This window comes from Akebia trifoliata, chromosome 15, assembly GCF_017979445.1.
Source record: "Akebia trifoliata isolate Shusen 1 chromosome 15, ASM1797944v1, whole genome shotgun sequence".
Taxonomy (NCBI): Eukaryota; Viridiplantae; Streptophyta; class Magnoliopsida; order Ranunculales; family Lardizabalaceae; genus Akebia; species Akebia trifoliata.
The window spans coordinates 27,722,004-27,738,428 of record NC_141389.1 but is presented as its reverse complement, the minus strand read 5'-3'; the positions used below and the strand labels follow the sequence as shown (position 1 = coordinate 27,738,428).

Genomic DNA, 16,425 nt, shown 5'->3' with positions numbered 1-16,425 from the left:
ATCCAAAAACATAACGATGATTCAATATGAACCAGGTTGGTTTAAAGTAATTAAATATAAATGCATCTTTTGTGAATTATTCAGAATCATACAACTTTGTTATTATTTTGCACGACCATGTAGGTTGTTAAATATAATATAAATATGGTAGGTACGTCCATTATATACTTATAAATTGACCTTCTTCTTTTTCCCCCTTTACTCTTCTGTTTTTTTTTTTTTTTTTTTTTCTTGAAACAAGGGATGAATGCTTCTTTACTTTCTAGAGATGTGTGCAGGAAAGAGACCAACTGATGACATGTTTAAGGATGGTGTAGGTCTTCATAATTTCATAAAGACGTCTCTGCCTGAACGAGCAATCGAAATTGTGGCTGCACACCTACTCTTAAACAATGAAAATGTTGAGACCACTAGAAGACATCGAATGTGGGAATGTTTTGTTTCAGTGCTCAAAATAGGAGTTGCATGTTCTATGGAATCACCAAGAGAATGAATGCAGATGAATGATATAGTCGTGGAGTTGTTTTATAACATAATGTTGATATTATAGTTCAAAAATGATTTGGATGTCCTTTCGAAAAATCAGTCAAAAAATCTGGTTTCTGTCACATTTACTAACTCATGCAGCTATTACCAAAGTAATATAAGATAGTCAAATATTCATGTTTGATGGAACCACATTCGATAAAACAACTATGTGAAGCACTAACCAACAAGTGTTGGGTGTAATGGCCAGGGCCTCCCTCCAAAAAGGGAGAGGTCTTGAGTTCAAGCCCTCTCGTTGGCTAACCACAGGGATTTATCCCGGCTTAGGCGAGAATATGAGATATGGTGCTCAAAGAGGCCAGTTGCCTCGCCCTTGCTAATCAAGCCTACGGGTATGGACACCCCTGTTATAAAAATAAATAAACCAAGCATTGATCATAATCTAAAATGCCTTTGGATAGAGAGGCTTAGTGATTCCATTGTTGTCCAAAACCATAATGATAATTCAAATATTCAATATAAACTAAACTTGCTTAAAGTAAATGTTGTTGCATCTTTTGTGAATTAAGCATCATAACTTCAGTATTATTGATTTATTAATGTGTGTGATCATGTAGGTTGTTGAAAATAATTTATATAAAATATATCTAAATAATACAGAAAATATATTTATACACAAATTTTGTTTGCTAAATTCAGTGTTTTAAAAGTCGGACGGGATCGGTTATCCAACCAAGTTCAACCGGATTTCATTAATAAAATAGATTCGATAAATCTTATTTTTATATAGATATAAATGAAAGTAACTTAAGAAGATTTATTAATATAAATGAAGTAAAATAGTTTAGCAAGAAAAAAATTTATTTTAATTTTTTAATAAATAGATATCTAGCCAACCAAATTGAGCGGGGATCCGACCAATTTTACAAATTTTCGATTCAGTTTTAAAAACAATGGTTGAACTGGATTTAACAAACCCAACTTACTCTAACAAGAGTTGGATTTTTGTAGAGAGCTTGGATATAGAGTTGGACAACATGCATTTGAAATTATTTTCATCTAAATGTAACGATGAATCAAAGAGGTAAGGAAACCAAAATCATCGACATCTTGTATCAAAGATGATGTAGAGCTCTGAGAAAAATATATAAACCAATCCGGAAAAATTACTAGCGAAGATATAATCAATTCAAAGTCACGAAGCATCATGACGTAGTGGAAGCGTGTGAATCAATAGATTCAATAAGTTGTGTTCAATGGAACACTCAAAATCAATTTGAATCAATAGATTCAATTGATAATCAAGCAATAGCTTGAAAGAAAATAAAGCATAAAGCTAAAAAGAAATTAAGAGAGAAAAGATAATTAAATTGAGTATTCAATTTTCTGATTTGGAACTTCTTATATGAATAGATAACTCCATCATAACAACTTGTAATCCTACTAAAATACTAAAAATTAATATTCCTAACATATCCATAACATAATACTAACTTTCTAATCCTATTAGAACTCAAATTGGACACTTCTAAGCACTTTTAATTATACTCTAAATAATAAAAACGAATTTAAAATAAATTAAAAATTAACAAGAAATTGTACTCCTAACATAATTATGAAATAGAAATCCTACTAAAATTCTAACTAGGATTGTAGATGTCCTACATCACATCAGATAGTGAAGTTAAAATCGATCCAAATGGAAATGTTAATAGAGTTTCTATTCTGCTCAGGTTTCAGTCCTGTTCACAATGTATTTGATGAAATGCCTCAAAGAACGAAACAATATCAGACAAAATCACAACAAACATGTAGTCCAAAACGCTAAACATCCAAAACTAGAATCGAAACAAGATTGAAGAATAGATTTATAGATTCAAGACCATAGAAATCAATCAACATAGAGATCTACTATAATTAACCAAAACTCCTTCAAGATCCAACCAGAAAAATATGAAATTGAAACAAAAAGTCCACAAAAAGAACATAATCCTATACATGATACATCGATCATTCAGTCACAAAGATCAAACATCAAATGATCTTTACAAATATACAAAAAAACCCGAAATTCATATAAAATATGGACGAATCAACACGAGATCAAAGATCAGATCTTTGGTGTTTGATCACAAATCACAAAGAAGACAAAAAAGAAGAAATCAGATCCTTACCGCTTGATTTCGTAATCGACAACCTCGGAATCAGTAACAGATCTTGAATGCTGAACGATGGACCGTCCGATCGAATTGATCCACTCTTCCTTCTCTTTATCAGAATCAGCGATGAAGTACATGGTTTCTTTGCTGGTTGAGAGCTGGAAAGCGAACTGTTTGTTAAGGACGTCTTCAGCACCCTTGACAGTGAGGCACGTGCCAACAGGGATGACACCTCGAGGCTTCGAGGCGGGCGACACGTACGAATCCTTGAACCAGAAGAGCTTACCTTGCTTTAGGACGAACCAACGACGACGCCACGTCTTTATGTACTCTCCCTGTTTTGTGAGCCATCCGGTTCGCTCCGGTTCAGACCAGAACTCGACCCCTCCGTAGTCTTCTTCGGTCGAACCAGTGACGGCTCGCCAGAGGCTTGCCATCGCTCTCGCTCGCACGCAGAGACGTCAATGAGAGAGACAGAGGGTGCGTTATTCTTTATGAAATAGAAACAAGAGAGGGAGCTTTTGCTAATTTATTTTAGAGGTGATTTAGATACACCACCCTACGTTTTAATGAATATTAGAGTTACCCTCTAGGTTTTGGTACTAATGATATACCTCCCTTGACTTAAGTCCTCTTCATAGACTAATAGGAAAAGACCCAAATGCCCTCATCTACAACCCCTAGCCAAAAGTCAAGTTTTTGGTTCTCAAAACCAATCATCTTCGACCTCTTTTAGTAAAACTTTTACTCTCATCTTTAACCTAAAGATTTTATCTAGATCAACCTTCGAAACTCAAGGAAAAATAGGGAAAACGAAAAACATTTGGGTAAAAATAAGGATTTTCTACAATAGGTTAAGACAAGATGAAAAACAATGAACTTGAGATGAAAAATGAAAGGGAAAAAAAATAGTATATAACAAAAAGATATTATAGAGATTTAAGAACTTGAGATGACTAATTTTATGAGAAAAAATCAAGGGGTAGTTTGAAGTTGAAGATGAGGATATTTTGATCTTTTCGCTTGAGTCCATTAATAAAATTGAGGTCTAGGGAGGCAAATCTAAATCACCTGATTTTTTTTATTTTTCAAGTTGTGCCGAGGGGGGGGGGGGGGAGGATTTTGTTTTTCACTGCGTTGACGAGGAGGTGGACACATAATCATAGATGTTTTTCAATCCTATCTTTAAGAAACACATCTATGCCACCACATCAATGCAATGTGAAACAAAGTCCCTCTAAGATTTTCCTTTTTTTAAAGGTAGATGTTGCTGACTTGCTCCACTCATGGTTTTAATCTGACGTCTCGTCTCGTCAATGATTGAGACCAAGTTGTCTTGGATGAGTCATCTCTGCCTGAATCATCTCGGTTGACCATGAGTCAAAGGATTTTTGACATTAAAAAAATTATAATAAAAAACTAAGTAGAAACAAATAAACAAACCAAAGTCAATTATATTAACTTATTTCTTATTTAAATCAAGTGAAATTAAAGAAAGGGAAATGTAATGCAAATCCTATAGCACGATGGTAGAATTTGATTCATCTACAACAATGAGGTGAGTAATAGGAGTATTGGTTCATATCTTGGTTTCAAAAAATGCAAATTTACATAACAAAATTTTCTCACTAATACAATTATTCTCCCTAAAAATTAATTAAAAAAAAAATTCATAAAATTAGAAATCAAAGTTATTACAGTTTACAATTACAATTACTTTTACAATGTGTTTGATTTAGAGAAATGGAGAAAAAAAAGTGAGTTTCTCTCCATTTCTCTTATTTGGATTGTTAAGTGAGGAGAAAAAAGAAGAATGATGAAGAGAAAAATAGATCAATTTTTTCTTTATTTTTTCTCTCCAAATCGAAGAGAAAAGAAATGTTCATGACTAATAAGAATACTAAAAATTACAATTCTACCCTTTTTTTTTCTCCAAACTTTAATTTTTCTACTGTTAAATCAAATAAGATGGAAAGAAATTGAATTTCTTCTCTCTTTCTTTTTTTATTGAGTTTCTAGCGTTGACAATTAATCTAATTGTTAGAAAAAATAAATATTAATATTAAAGAAAAAAAAAGATTGAAAAGTTCCAATATTTTTCGTAATTTTAGAATTTTAAATCCAAATAAAGAAATCTTGATGAAGAAAATGATGGATTTTGACTTGCTTTGTAATCTTCCAAACAAACCTAGCCATGGGTAGAATGATACATATATTAGTTTACGTCAACCTTTTATTCGTATCTCGCGGAAAATCATCTACGGTCATATGTGCGACACCACATCATTTTGTCACCTTTGCGTCTCCGTTTGTGTCACCTCTGCATGACTCTTTATCTTCAACTGTCACACAAGGAACGCTACGAAACAAATCATGACAGCTCTTAATCCCCCACTCATCTCCCTACCACATCACGACCACCACATCACAAAAGCCAACAACAACAACCGATACTTTGCGGACCATCCGATAATTTCTTTAATCGATCAATGTTCCGATATAACACAAGTGAAGCAAATCCATGCTCATATGCTCCGTATCGGTCTTTTCTTCGACCCTTTCTCAGTCAGCAGACTCATCACCATCTCTGCTCTCTCTCCCTTCTCATCAAGCCTCGATTACGCCCGCCAAGTGTTTGATCAAATTCCCCATCCAAATATCTACTCATGGAACACTCTCATTCGTGCTTATGCTTCCAGTCCTGACCCTACCGAAAGCTTCATAATCTTCTTCCAAATGCTTCATCAATGCCCTGACCCACCCAACAAATTCACCTTCCCTTTCTTGATTAAAGCCGCTTCGGAGCTCTTGGCTTTACGTCACGGAGAAGTGTTTCATGGAATGGCCATTAAATCTTCGCTTGATTCGGATGTTTTCATTCTCAATTCTTTAGTTCATTTTTATGCGTCGTGTGGGAATTTGAATCAGGCTTATAAAGTGTTTGTGAAAATTCCTAAGAGAGATGTGGTTTCTTGGAATTCTATGATTACTGCTTTTGTACAAGCGGATTGTCTCGAAGAGGCTTTGGAGTTGTTTCAAGGAATGGAGGAGGAGAATATAAAACCTAATGATGTCACCATGGTGAGTGTTCTTTCGGCTTGTGCGAAGAGTACAAACTTGGAGCTTGGAAAGTGGGTTCATTCTTATATCGAGATGAATGAGATCGAAACGAACTTGATTTTGAGTAATGCCATGCTTGATATGTATACAAAATGTGGGAATCTTGAAGAAGCAAAAAGAATCTTTGATAAGATGTGTGAGAAGGACACGGTCTCGTGGACAACAATGATTGTTGGGTATGCAAAAATGGGAGAATTTGTTGTTGCTCGGCATCTTTTTAATTCGATGCCTAGTCAAGATATTGCCGCATGGAATTCCCTCATCTCAGCTTATGAACAAAGTGGTCAGCCGAAGGAGGCTCTTTCTCTCTTCCATGAACTACAACTCGACAAGAATGCAAAACCCGATGAGGTCACTCTTGTTAGCACGCTTTCAGCTTGTGCTCAATTAGGTGCGATTGAGTTGGGTGGGTGGATTCATGTTTACATAAAAAAGCAAAGTTTTGAGATGAATTGCCATATCACAAGCTCACTCATCGACATGTATGCGAAATGTGGGGATCTAGAGAAAGCGCTTGAGGTGTTTCGATCTTCTGAGAAGAAAGACGTGTATGTATGGAGTGCCATGATTGCTGGGTTGTCTATGCATGGACACGGCAACGATGCAATTGATCTCTTCTTGGGTATGCAAGAGGCTAATGTTAAGCCCAACGATGTTACTTTTACAAATGTCTTATGTGCTTGTAGTCATGCCGGATTAGTGGAGGAAGGTAGACTTCATTTCGACCAAATGTTGTTGGTTCATGGAGTAGAACCCCAACTCAAGCACTATGGTTGCATGGTTGATATGCTTGGTCGGGCTGGTCTCTTGGAAGAAGCAATGGGACTAATAGAGAAAATGCCGATAGTCCCCGGTGCTTCTATTTGGGGTGCATTGCTTGGTGCATGTATGATTCACGAAAATGTTAATTTAGCTGAACATGCTTGTAACCGTTTGCTTGAGTTGGAACCTCGGAATCATGGAGCATATGTACTTTTATCTAATATATATGCGAAAGTTGGGAGATGGGATGGAGTTTCAAGGTTAAGGAAGCTTATGAGAGATTCGGGAATCAATAAAGAGCCGGGTTGTAGCTCTATAGAGGTTGATGGTGTGGTTCATGAGTTTCTAGTAGGAGATAACTCTCACCCTCTGTCAACAAAGATATATTCAAAGTTGGGTGAGATTGCATCAAGATTGAAATCAGTAGGTTACGTGCCAAACAAGTCCCAGGTATTGCAAGATATAGAAGATGACGATGTGAAGGAACAAGCTTTGTACCTTCACAGTGAAAAGCTAGCAATGGCTTATGGCCTCATTTGTACAAGCTCACCATCTCCAGTTCGTATTGTGAAGAACCTTCGTGTCTGTGGCGACTGCCACTCTGTTGCTAAGCTCATTTCTAAGATTTACGATAGAGAGATATTGTTGCGGGATCGGTATCGGTTTCATCATTTCAAGGGAGGTGTTTGTTCTTGTAAGGATTATTGGTGACTTTCACAAGATGTCTCAAGAAGAACCAACTCAAAAGTTAAAACTAAGGACTTGTTTGGGGCAGCTTTGCTTTCTATAGAAATGCTTCTATTGAATCACTTTTATAAGAATGGCATTTGTGAGATCATTGTTGAGAATTCAGGACATACTTTTATGGTCTAGAAGCGTTTTAAAAACTGTGAGGTGCTTGGTGAAAAACAATTTCTTAAATTAATTACCACATCCCAATTAAAGATTAAAACACACCATTCTACCATTACAGAAGTTTGTCCAAGTTATTACCTCATCGTTACAAAGAATTATAGCACATTCGCACTAAGGGTGCAAGTTAATTCAGTTCAAACCGAGAATATAATCATTGTACAGTATAGAATTAAACAATATAAAAAAAACATTAATAACAAATCAATTATTTATCTAACAAAAATAATCACACATTAATTTTGATAAATGATCACTCATATGACTTATGAGTGTGGAGGTAATCAAGATAAGAAATATTTTTAAGTTATAATCATATTAAATTCAGGTTCAGGCAAAACGGATTTGCCCGAAACTTATACCCGTGCCCAATCCAATTTGAGTCAACGTTTTTTTTTTTGTTCGAACCCGAGGCCGAACCCAAGCTAACTATGTCCAGACCTAACCCACCCAAGTTGCAGCCCTAATTGTAACCAATAGTTAGATCTAATTGGTTTGTTTACAATTTAATTGAAAATTTACAAATTTGTTAGACTAAAATTTGGCTAGAGAGGAAGCACACTTTTGGTTTAAAAGAACAGGCCAAACAAAGGCACATTTATGGAATTAGGAATTGATGCACAAAATGGGTTTCTAGTTTCAGTTCTGTGGTAGCAATCTATTGAAGTAGTAACCTTTCCAACAAAGATAATCCTAAAACATCTCGTTGAGTAAAATTGTACCAAAATAATGGACCATTCTGGTAAAACACCCAACTTTTCATTGAGAAACAAGTCAAAAAGCATCCATGGCTCCTAAATGGATTTAACTCTTATGAGCTTCATTTTGGAGTCTTGAAACATCTTCCCACCATGTGTGAAAAACAGTAAGAAAATTGAGCATCAAATGGTTGTTTCAATTTACATGTTAGATTTGAGAAAAATGTCTTGATTTCCATTATAGATTTTGAGAGAAATGATTCTAAGCATCTAGAATCTGTAATTCATTTAAAAACCAAGAATATGAAAAGGTTCAGATTTTCCCCAGAAGAATCCTCCTTCATTCCAATATCCAAACAAAAATTCTGATTGTAAGAGTGCGAACTCATATCTTCTTTTATCATCTCCATCGACATTGTGTTTTCAGTTTCTTATGAGCTTCAATTTGAATATTTCTTCTAATCCGTTATCGTAATCTATGATCAATCTTTTTTGGAACCTACCTTTCAAAGTCAGGTTTGGAGTTTGTGGTTCATCAATCTAAAATGAACCCAGTTTGATGGGGTAGGTTGAGAACAGAGGCGGAGCCAGGATTTTGCTTATGTGAGGGCAATCAAGAGTAGAAAAAAAATTGTGGGTGGGGACAATTAAAGTAGTTGTTAGGGCAACTAATGGTGGGAAGAAAAATTGTGGGGGCAAATTTCTTTATCCGCCCCTAAAATATTTGAAAACTCTTATGTGGGCAAGTGCTCCACTCTAAGAGTGAAAAAAGAAATTTTGACTAAAATCTGTTGCAATGGCATATTAACCCATAGAATTTGAAAACTCTTGGCCACACCCTAGTGCATGATTTTTAAACTCATTCAAGACCAAGACGTATCGCCCAAGTTAACTCGATATTCTAAACTGAACGAGACCAACTCACAAAATCATTTTTTGATCGAGATTTACGAGTCACATTCAATTTTTCAATTTGTCTCACGAGACATCTCAAACGTATCGGAAAACTCGTTCAAGATGACTCGATATCGGAACTGAACGAGACGAGACATGATGCCAAGTTTAAAAACCATGCTCTAGTGTGGGCAAGTTCGGTCACAGGTCACAACCGCAAGTTAAATAGAAATAAATTAATAAAATAATCTAAACTTTACATATGACCAATGAAAAACAAAAATCAATTAAAAAACATTTGATTCACCAAATTTCATGCTTTGGTTCACTGGTTGGTGGGTCCATGGTTCACTTAATTTTATGAACCCAGTACAAACCGTACCGTGAATTGGTTAATAACCCAAGACAAAGAAAGCAATCACAAGAAGAATTAGGCACTAAATACTCTGATAAATGGGAGAGAGGAAAGAGGGAAAGAGAAAATAGAAAAAAAAAAAAAAAAGGGACAAACACATATTCACCAACATTGCCATTTTAACTAAACTAGGGAAAATATTGTTGTCACGTCTGCTTGATAAAACTTTAAAAAACCCACCATCAGTTTTTTGAGTGCTCAAAATAATTGTCAGCCAATAACTTGAACAAAAGGAACCAACAAAACCATGGATGTCTTTCCAAACAACTAAATAACAAAGTCTCGGATGAAAATGACGAATACCACCACCACCAATGCGCCATGGAATGAACTTACAATCTCCTTCCTCTTCTACCACCCTTTCTACGAGTGCTGTCTGTAGGAATGGGGGTCACATCCTCTGAAACATAAACAACATAATAAAAGAAATTAGAGATCATCATGATTACACACACACACACACACACACACACACATATATATATATATATAAACTTCTTGGCTCGATAGAGCCACTATGTTGTTTAAAAACGAGAATCAGCACTCCATAAGCAACTCCTAACACATTGCCATATTTAGCCTACTTTATTTATGATCCACTCTGCCAGGGTAGAGGCAATTATCAAACTAGTTCTTCATGCAGACAAACTTGGTTATCAATCACACGGTGTTGAGCTCATTTTTTGTAGGCCTATGGCTCATTTCTATGGCCTTTATGGTTGTTTGTGCTTCAATTCATTGTTTAATGAAAAAATTAATGAAGATTTCTTGATATTGCCAATTTTTTTTTAATCAGGAGTAACCAAAAATTAATGACACGGGGCAACCCTTTTGAGTTGATCATTTTGTATTGGTTAGTGACTATAGCATACAATACAAAAACTTGGTAAATGTTTGAGGGGTACAAGAGCTTTACCAATGCGACCAATTCTCATTCCAGATCGAGCAAGGGCTCTAAGTGCAGATTGGGCACCTGGACCAGGAGTCTTCGTCTTGTTCCCTCCAGTTGCACGAAGCTTAATATGCAGAGCAGTTATTCCGAGCTCCTACATAGAATTGAAAAAGAATTGTGTTGTGTGAGTGTGAGACCAAGATAACAAAACAACAGACCAATTTTTTGGATTTAATTATAAAACACAAATGAAACTTAAATGTTCTGAAAATCAACCAAAAAAGGAGGCTTTTGTTTTTCTAAATTTAACTCAACTGGGCTCATCAAAACATCCAAATTGATCAACTCATGACCTTTTAAATGAACCACGGTACCACTGTACCAGGACCATACCAACCCTATTCAACCCAACGGAGTTCCAATTAAGAATGGTTGTCTTTTAAGGATCATTTGATCCTTGCAACGATAGGTGAAAAAAATAAGAGGAGAACAAGCTATGCACCTTGCATCGTACTGCAACATCTTGTGCTGCAAGCATGGCTGCATATGGTGATGATTCATCTCTATCAGCTTTAACCTTCATTCCACCTGTATTTATGAAGGAAAAAAAAAACATGGGAAAATATTTTTTTTTAAGTAGAACTTTTACAACAACAGTTTTTAAATTCCAGAGTATATACAAACGGTGACAGGTAGAAGTGTCAAAAATCTGAGATGTGTACGAGATGTCAAAATTTGGGAAACCTTGAGATGTGTTGAAATTTATACTATGTTTTCTACTAAATACATTTCCAATTTGAAAGGTCATAACACATAATCTATGATAAATGCTAATTAATATGTTACAATAAACTTGCGTGTACAAGTTCTAAATTCAATGCCCTGTGAATGTAGAGGGACATGGAGATGAGGGTGTAATAGGCACCACATTTTTAAGGAAGAAAACAATAAATAGTTTTGCATTAGAGCCTATGGGGTGTCGAAATCTGAAAACTGCCCAAATTAACTACTTCACAATTTTAGAAAAGTCCATGCAACATAGTTATTCATACTAACGAGTATGAAAAAATACCACTTAATCAACACAAATGAAATCAAGGTAACACATACCAGTAATGCGAACTAAGGTTTCTCTTCCGGACAAATCAGTCACATGCTGCAGTCCAAACAAGACTCATTTGTTATTGGACTATAAGGATGATGCATTAGGAAGCATAAACTACTACTTACGATGAATGTATCATTGAATGATGCGAATATGTGGGCCACGCCAAAAACATGTTCCCCTTCTCGTACAGTTGGTCCAAGTGTCACATTCTCCTCCTTTGGTTCCCTAACCTTCCTCCTTGACTGTAGAACCCATTAGACAAACATAAATAAAAATCACATCAGTTTCAGAGCAAGTTATTTTGCAAGATAACAAATGTTAGCTTTTACAAATAAAGAAATTTATGCAGCATAAAAGCTGGTAAATATATACATATATGGGGGTGCAACTTGGTCTGGTTCAAACCAAGAACAAGTTGCAATTTGAGTCTAGGTTAAGAAAATGATGATCAATTTGGTTCAATTCTCAATTCAAGGCTTGTATACTGAACCCCTGATCACTATGCTTTTAAGGAGTTAGGAAATGGACTAATGACTTTTTTATAGATAAATTAATGACTTACTATTCCAAATTTCATGATCATTTTTGTTCCTTTTAATTGAAAACACTACTTAAGTACACAAAAGTGTGATAAAATGGACTGATCTGAGCCAACTGCAAGAGAACAGAAGCACAGCAGCCGAGACAGAATAAAATATACAGACGGTTTGGATTGAGAGAAACAGATAGAAGAGAAGAGAAAGCAACTCTCTCCACCCTTTTTGGATAGATCAGAGAGGAAATAATAGAATAGGAAGTAATTTGTTCTATTTTCTCACTTTCTCTCCAAATCTCTCTGATTTGGGGGAGAAAAAAATTGAAGAATTTTCTCTCCTACTTTTTCTCTATTTCTCTCCATTAACTTTGTAATTTGTTCTATTATCTCACTTTCTCTCACAAATCGGACCAAATCTCTCCGATTTGGGGGAGAAAAAAATTGAACAATTTTCTCTCCATTTACTTTCTCTTTCTCTCCTCACTGTACTTCACAAACAACACAAATGGAGAAAAAACTGATTCCTTTCTCTCTTCTCTCTATTTCTCTCAATCCAAACAGAGTGTTAACTTACCAAAGATTGAAAGATCTCTATATAAGCTTGTAAACGATGAAAAAACATCCATCAAAACTATAAAAATACATCTAAAAAACGATAATTTTCATGTAATCAGATACGAAGAGAGGATTTTATTTTTTACTGAAGTACAGATTGAACAAAAAAATCATAGATAACGAAGAACTAAGATAATTTACAGAAAGAAAGAAAAGTAGATGAGATTCTCTTACCATGGCTTCCCTTGATAAGATGGATTCGAAAGCTAGGGTTTCTGAACAGATCTCTTCGTTCTCAACTTTCGAAAACACGAGGAGCACGAGGAGGATTGAGTCTCTCTCCTTTTAGTAGAGAAAGTTAAATGACTGAAATGCCCTTATCTCTTTTGAGCAAGGACTCTAGGGTTTCTTTTCGACGTAAACTCTGAGTTGCTATCGAACTACTTACACCCATGGTATAAGTCGGTACACTCACATCTCTGGATCGTATGTATATATGGTGGCATTCGAAGGTCCTAAAGACAGCCAAACATTTTTTCAATGTATGGGTTAAAAGTTTTAGAATAGCTGATTTTTTGTGAAGAGAATTTATATGATGAGGAGATCATCCTCACCAAAAATCAGCTCATTCTGAAACTTCTAACTCCATCAAAAGTGATTTATAAAATCGGACGATCCACAATTCTTCAACTTGAAAATTAGGGTTAAAATTTTTGGAATGAGTTGAATTTTGGTGAGGTCAATCTCTTTACCATAAAAATCATCATCGCAAAAAATCAATCCATTCCAAAACTTCTAACCCTAATTTACAACTATGTTTTTTTTTTGTTGGATTAGTAAAAAATCGACGTGATTTCTAATGAATTTTAGTCTCTCTTGTTTATTTCTGATTAAAAATCATGAAATCTGATACAAAACTTTATTATTGAAATTCAAATTTTGAAATATATATTGTTGTATTGTTTCATTTGTGAAAAATTCAATTTGATGGGTTGGATTAGATTTCAATTGTGTTTCGATAAGCATTTTTTACTATAGGTTATGGTTGGGAGTTTTTTATGAGATTAACACAATGACTTAGTTTCTAAATCATGAAACTCCTAATTGGATAAACTCAATAATCCTCTTTAAGAGAGAGTCATATGTACTTGAGAGTCATATGCACTCTTCTTGGTTTGATTTATCCCAATGGTACAATTGATATTAGTAATTTGTGTATAGTTACTTCTGAAAATTATTGAGATGTTTTAGTTTACTCCAATGTCTCAATTAACATCATATTTATTTGAAAACTCATCTTTACTATGAAATCAGGAGTAAAATTTATATGACTTGAATATGAACATCATATAACTTTTATTAATAAACTTTGTCAAGAAAAATGTATTGTAAATCACTACTACAAATGAGACTCTCATAAAAAATTCATGTTAAATGAAATTGTCATAAACTTAGTATGAAACATCTCGCTATTTATGCGTGAAATAAAAATAAATATTAACAATTAGAAGATAATTATTGTTGTATTATTTATAATTAATAATAATAATAATACGATTGTGGACCATACTCACATACAATTTTGTAAAGGATAAACGTTCTCTCTGGATATAATGGAGTGAGATCCACATAATCAACTTTATTATTTTTCTTCTTCACTCCCTTCAATTTCATTGTCTGTCTTCTCTTCTTTCTCATTTTTTAATAATACCCCTATAATTTTATTGTATTTTCTCTCTCACCCTTTCAACTCTATTGTCACTTATCTCCTCTCCATTTTTCAATGATATCCTTCTAATGTTACTATTTTTTTTCTTTTTTACCCCCTTTAAACCCTAAATATATATTTTGGGATTTGTAGACTCATGAAAGTGAACTCATGTTCACACATAATCTTGACATTGTATTTGAAAAATCCAACGGTTGAGATTTATCTTAGGGATTCGTAATATATTTTTGAGATACATCTTTTATCCCAATCGTTGAATCTCACAAATACACAGTCAAGATTACGTATGAAAATACGAGTTCACTTTTCATAAGTCTACGAATCCCAACCATGTATATATATATATATATAACACAATAATAGATCCCACTATGGTACAGTTTTGTGGTGGATAAACATCGATTCAATTACAGTGGAGTGGGTCCATATTATCCTATATTATTATCTTTCCTCTTCACCCCCAATTTTATAGTTGTTTGATTAATTTTATATGAGCTTAATCATACTTTTAAACAACTACTAAAATTGTTTAAATGACTGTTACAATGTTTTGTTGAGATAATAATTTGAACCGAACTTTTGTAACGTTTGATAGGTGCGTGTTTTAATCATTGCTTGGGGCTACCTCTGGGTTATGCTTCCCTTGGGGGTTGTGGAATGAGAGAGATAATAAGGGGTTCAAAAGTAAGGCGATATGTTCTCATGGCGTTTTCTTGGAGATCTTGGGCTTTTGTATACTTTTGATCAAATATGAACATAGAGTTTTTATGGACTACTTTCGATGACTTTGTTTTTAGATGGAATTCCTTGTGTAATCATTAATGTTTTGAAATTTTTTCGTTCGTTTTTACTTTTCTTTGAAGGGTTACCCCAACCTTTTTTTCTTGTATATTTTGTTCCTCTTCTTTAATATATTTTATACTTATAAAAAAAAAAGTTGAAGCTTAGGTGACAATAGCATCCCTCACATAAAAAACAAGTGTAATGATTTTCTAACTCAACTCCCACATAATAACTCAAAGAATAATGATTTTCTAACGATAAAGCCTTCACTTGATCAATACTCGACTGAAATGGCATGGACTTGGAACTATACATTTTCTTGGGATATACAACTGCACATCTTTGTATATCATGAGAAAATGTATGTGTAAACACCCAAATTTGGACGTTCCCTTCATGCAAAGTGCCCCAAAATCCATAACAAATTGGAATGGGCCTTTAAGCGCAAACCTTAAAAAAAATCATATTTCTTTTAATAAATGGCTTAAGGCCCTTCCTACATGGCCCATAGGCCAAAGACTTACTTCATCTCTCATCTACACCATCATCACTTCTCAATCTTACCCAACTTTAGTCTAATTTAATTTAACCCATTAATATGCCTATTTAACCCACCACATAAGTCCATTAAACTTAAAACTCAACATGCTATAGACGCGTGATTTCGTCATTATGATGACTACATCTACAATGATTTGGAGTCGCCACCATTCAAGTTGGAAGTGGGTGTGAATGGTCACCCGGGGTACATTTTCCAAAAGATGAGATTTTTGGCATTTTAGTGACTCACAATGGATAAGGGGTAGTCAAACCTCGAGATTTGGGTAAGCGGCTCGGTTGAAGAAAAGGGAAGGTGTTAGGCACCCTTTCCTCCCCGCCACGTGGCGGTAACCTCAAATAACTCGATCATTTTTTATTTTTAAAATAAGGTGAAAAAAATGTGCCACGTGGGTGCATATGTTCCCTAAGTAGGGATTCATTTTCGGCTTGATCATAAGGTCATTTCATTAATGGAAATGACCCTTATGAACCTTAGCCTTGGGGCCCAATCATCAAAAGGGGTAAAATAAAATAGAAGAAGGGGGTGTTAGAAGAGGGAAAGAGTAGAAGGTTAGAGAAAGAGAGGGGGTGTGCTTCAAACCCACCTTGTATCTTGTTTCTTCTTTTCTTCTTCTTGCTTGAGTCTTCTTGAGTCCTTAGTATAATATGAGAGTATGAGAATGGGAAGAAGTGATTAGAGAGAGTAGGGATTTCTTTTGTTTTAGTGAGACTTGTAGAGGATTTGTGTGAAAGAGTTGGTAAACTTGGTGAGAATTGATGATGGTTGTTAGTAGAGAGAGTGTTGGGGAGAATGTTGTAATGAGAAGTTGGGGGCCA

The 16,425-nt window shown here is 34.8% G+C and overlaps 3 protein-coding genes across 3 annotated transcripts; 1 reads left to right on the top strand and 2 right to left on the bottom strand.

Moving 5' to 3' along the window:
• Positions 1 to 2,417: 2,417 nt before the first annotated feature.
• LOC147384994 (Pleckstrin homology (PH) domain superfamily protein) lies at positions 2,418 to 3,137 on the bottom strand. Its single transcript, XM_086426628.1, has one exon. It carries the CDS (start codon positions 3,080 to 3,082, stop codon positions 2,657 to 2,659), a length of 426 nt encoding a protein of 141 aa, XP_086282754.1. The 5' UTR covers positions 3,083 to 3,137; the 3' UTR covers positions 2,418 to 2,656.
• A 1,728-nt stretch (positions 3,138 to 4,865) lies between these two features.
• On the top strand, positions 4,866 to 7,348 carry OTP81 (Tetratricopeptide repeat (TPR)-like superfamily protein). The gene has a single exon (XM_086426556.1). The coding sequence runs from the start codon at positions 5,019 to 5,021 to the stop codon at positions 7,236 to 7,238; it is 2,220 nt and encodes a 739-aa protein (XP_086282682.1). The 5' UTR covers positions 4,866 to 5,018; the 3' UTR covers positions 7,239 to 7,348.
• A 2,199-nt stretch (positions 7,349 to 9,547) lies between these two features.
• LOC147384992 (small ribosomal subunit protein uS11z-like) lies at positions 9,548 to 12,932 on the bottom strand. The gene is made up of 6 exons (XM_086426523.1): positions 12,771 to 12,932; positions 11,569 to 11,688; positions 11,449 to 11,494; positions 10,841 to 10,926; positions 10,363 to 10,492; positions 9,548 to 9,846 (listed from the first exon to the last, which is right to left on the bottom strand). The coding sequence occupies exons 1-6, from the start codon at positions 12,771 to 12,773 to the stop codon at positions 9,779 to 9,781; spliced, it is 453 nt and encodes a 150-aa protein (XP_086282649.1). The 5' UTR covers positions 12,774 to 12,932; the 3' UTR covers positions 9,548 to 9,778.
• Between the last annotated feature and the right edge of the window lie 3,493 nt (positions 12,933 to 16,425).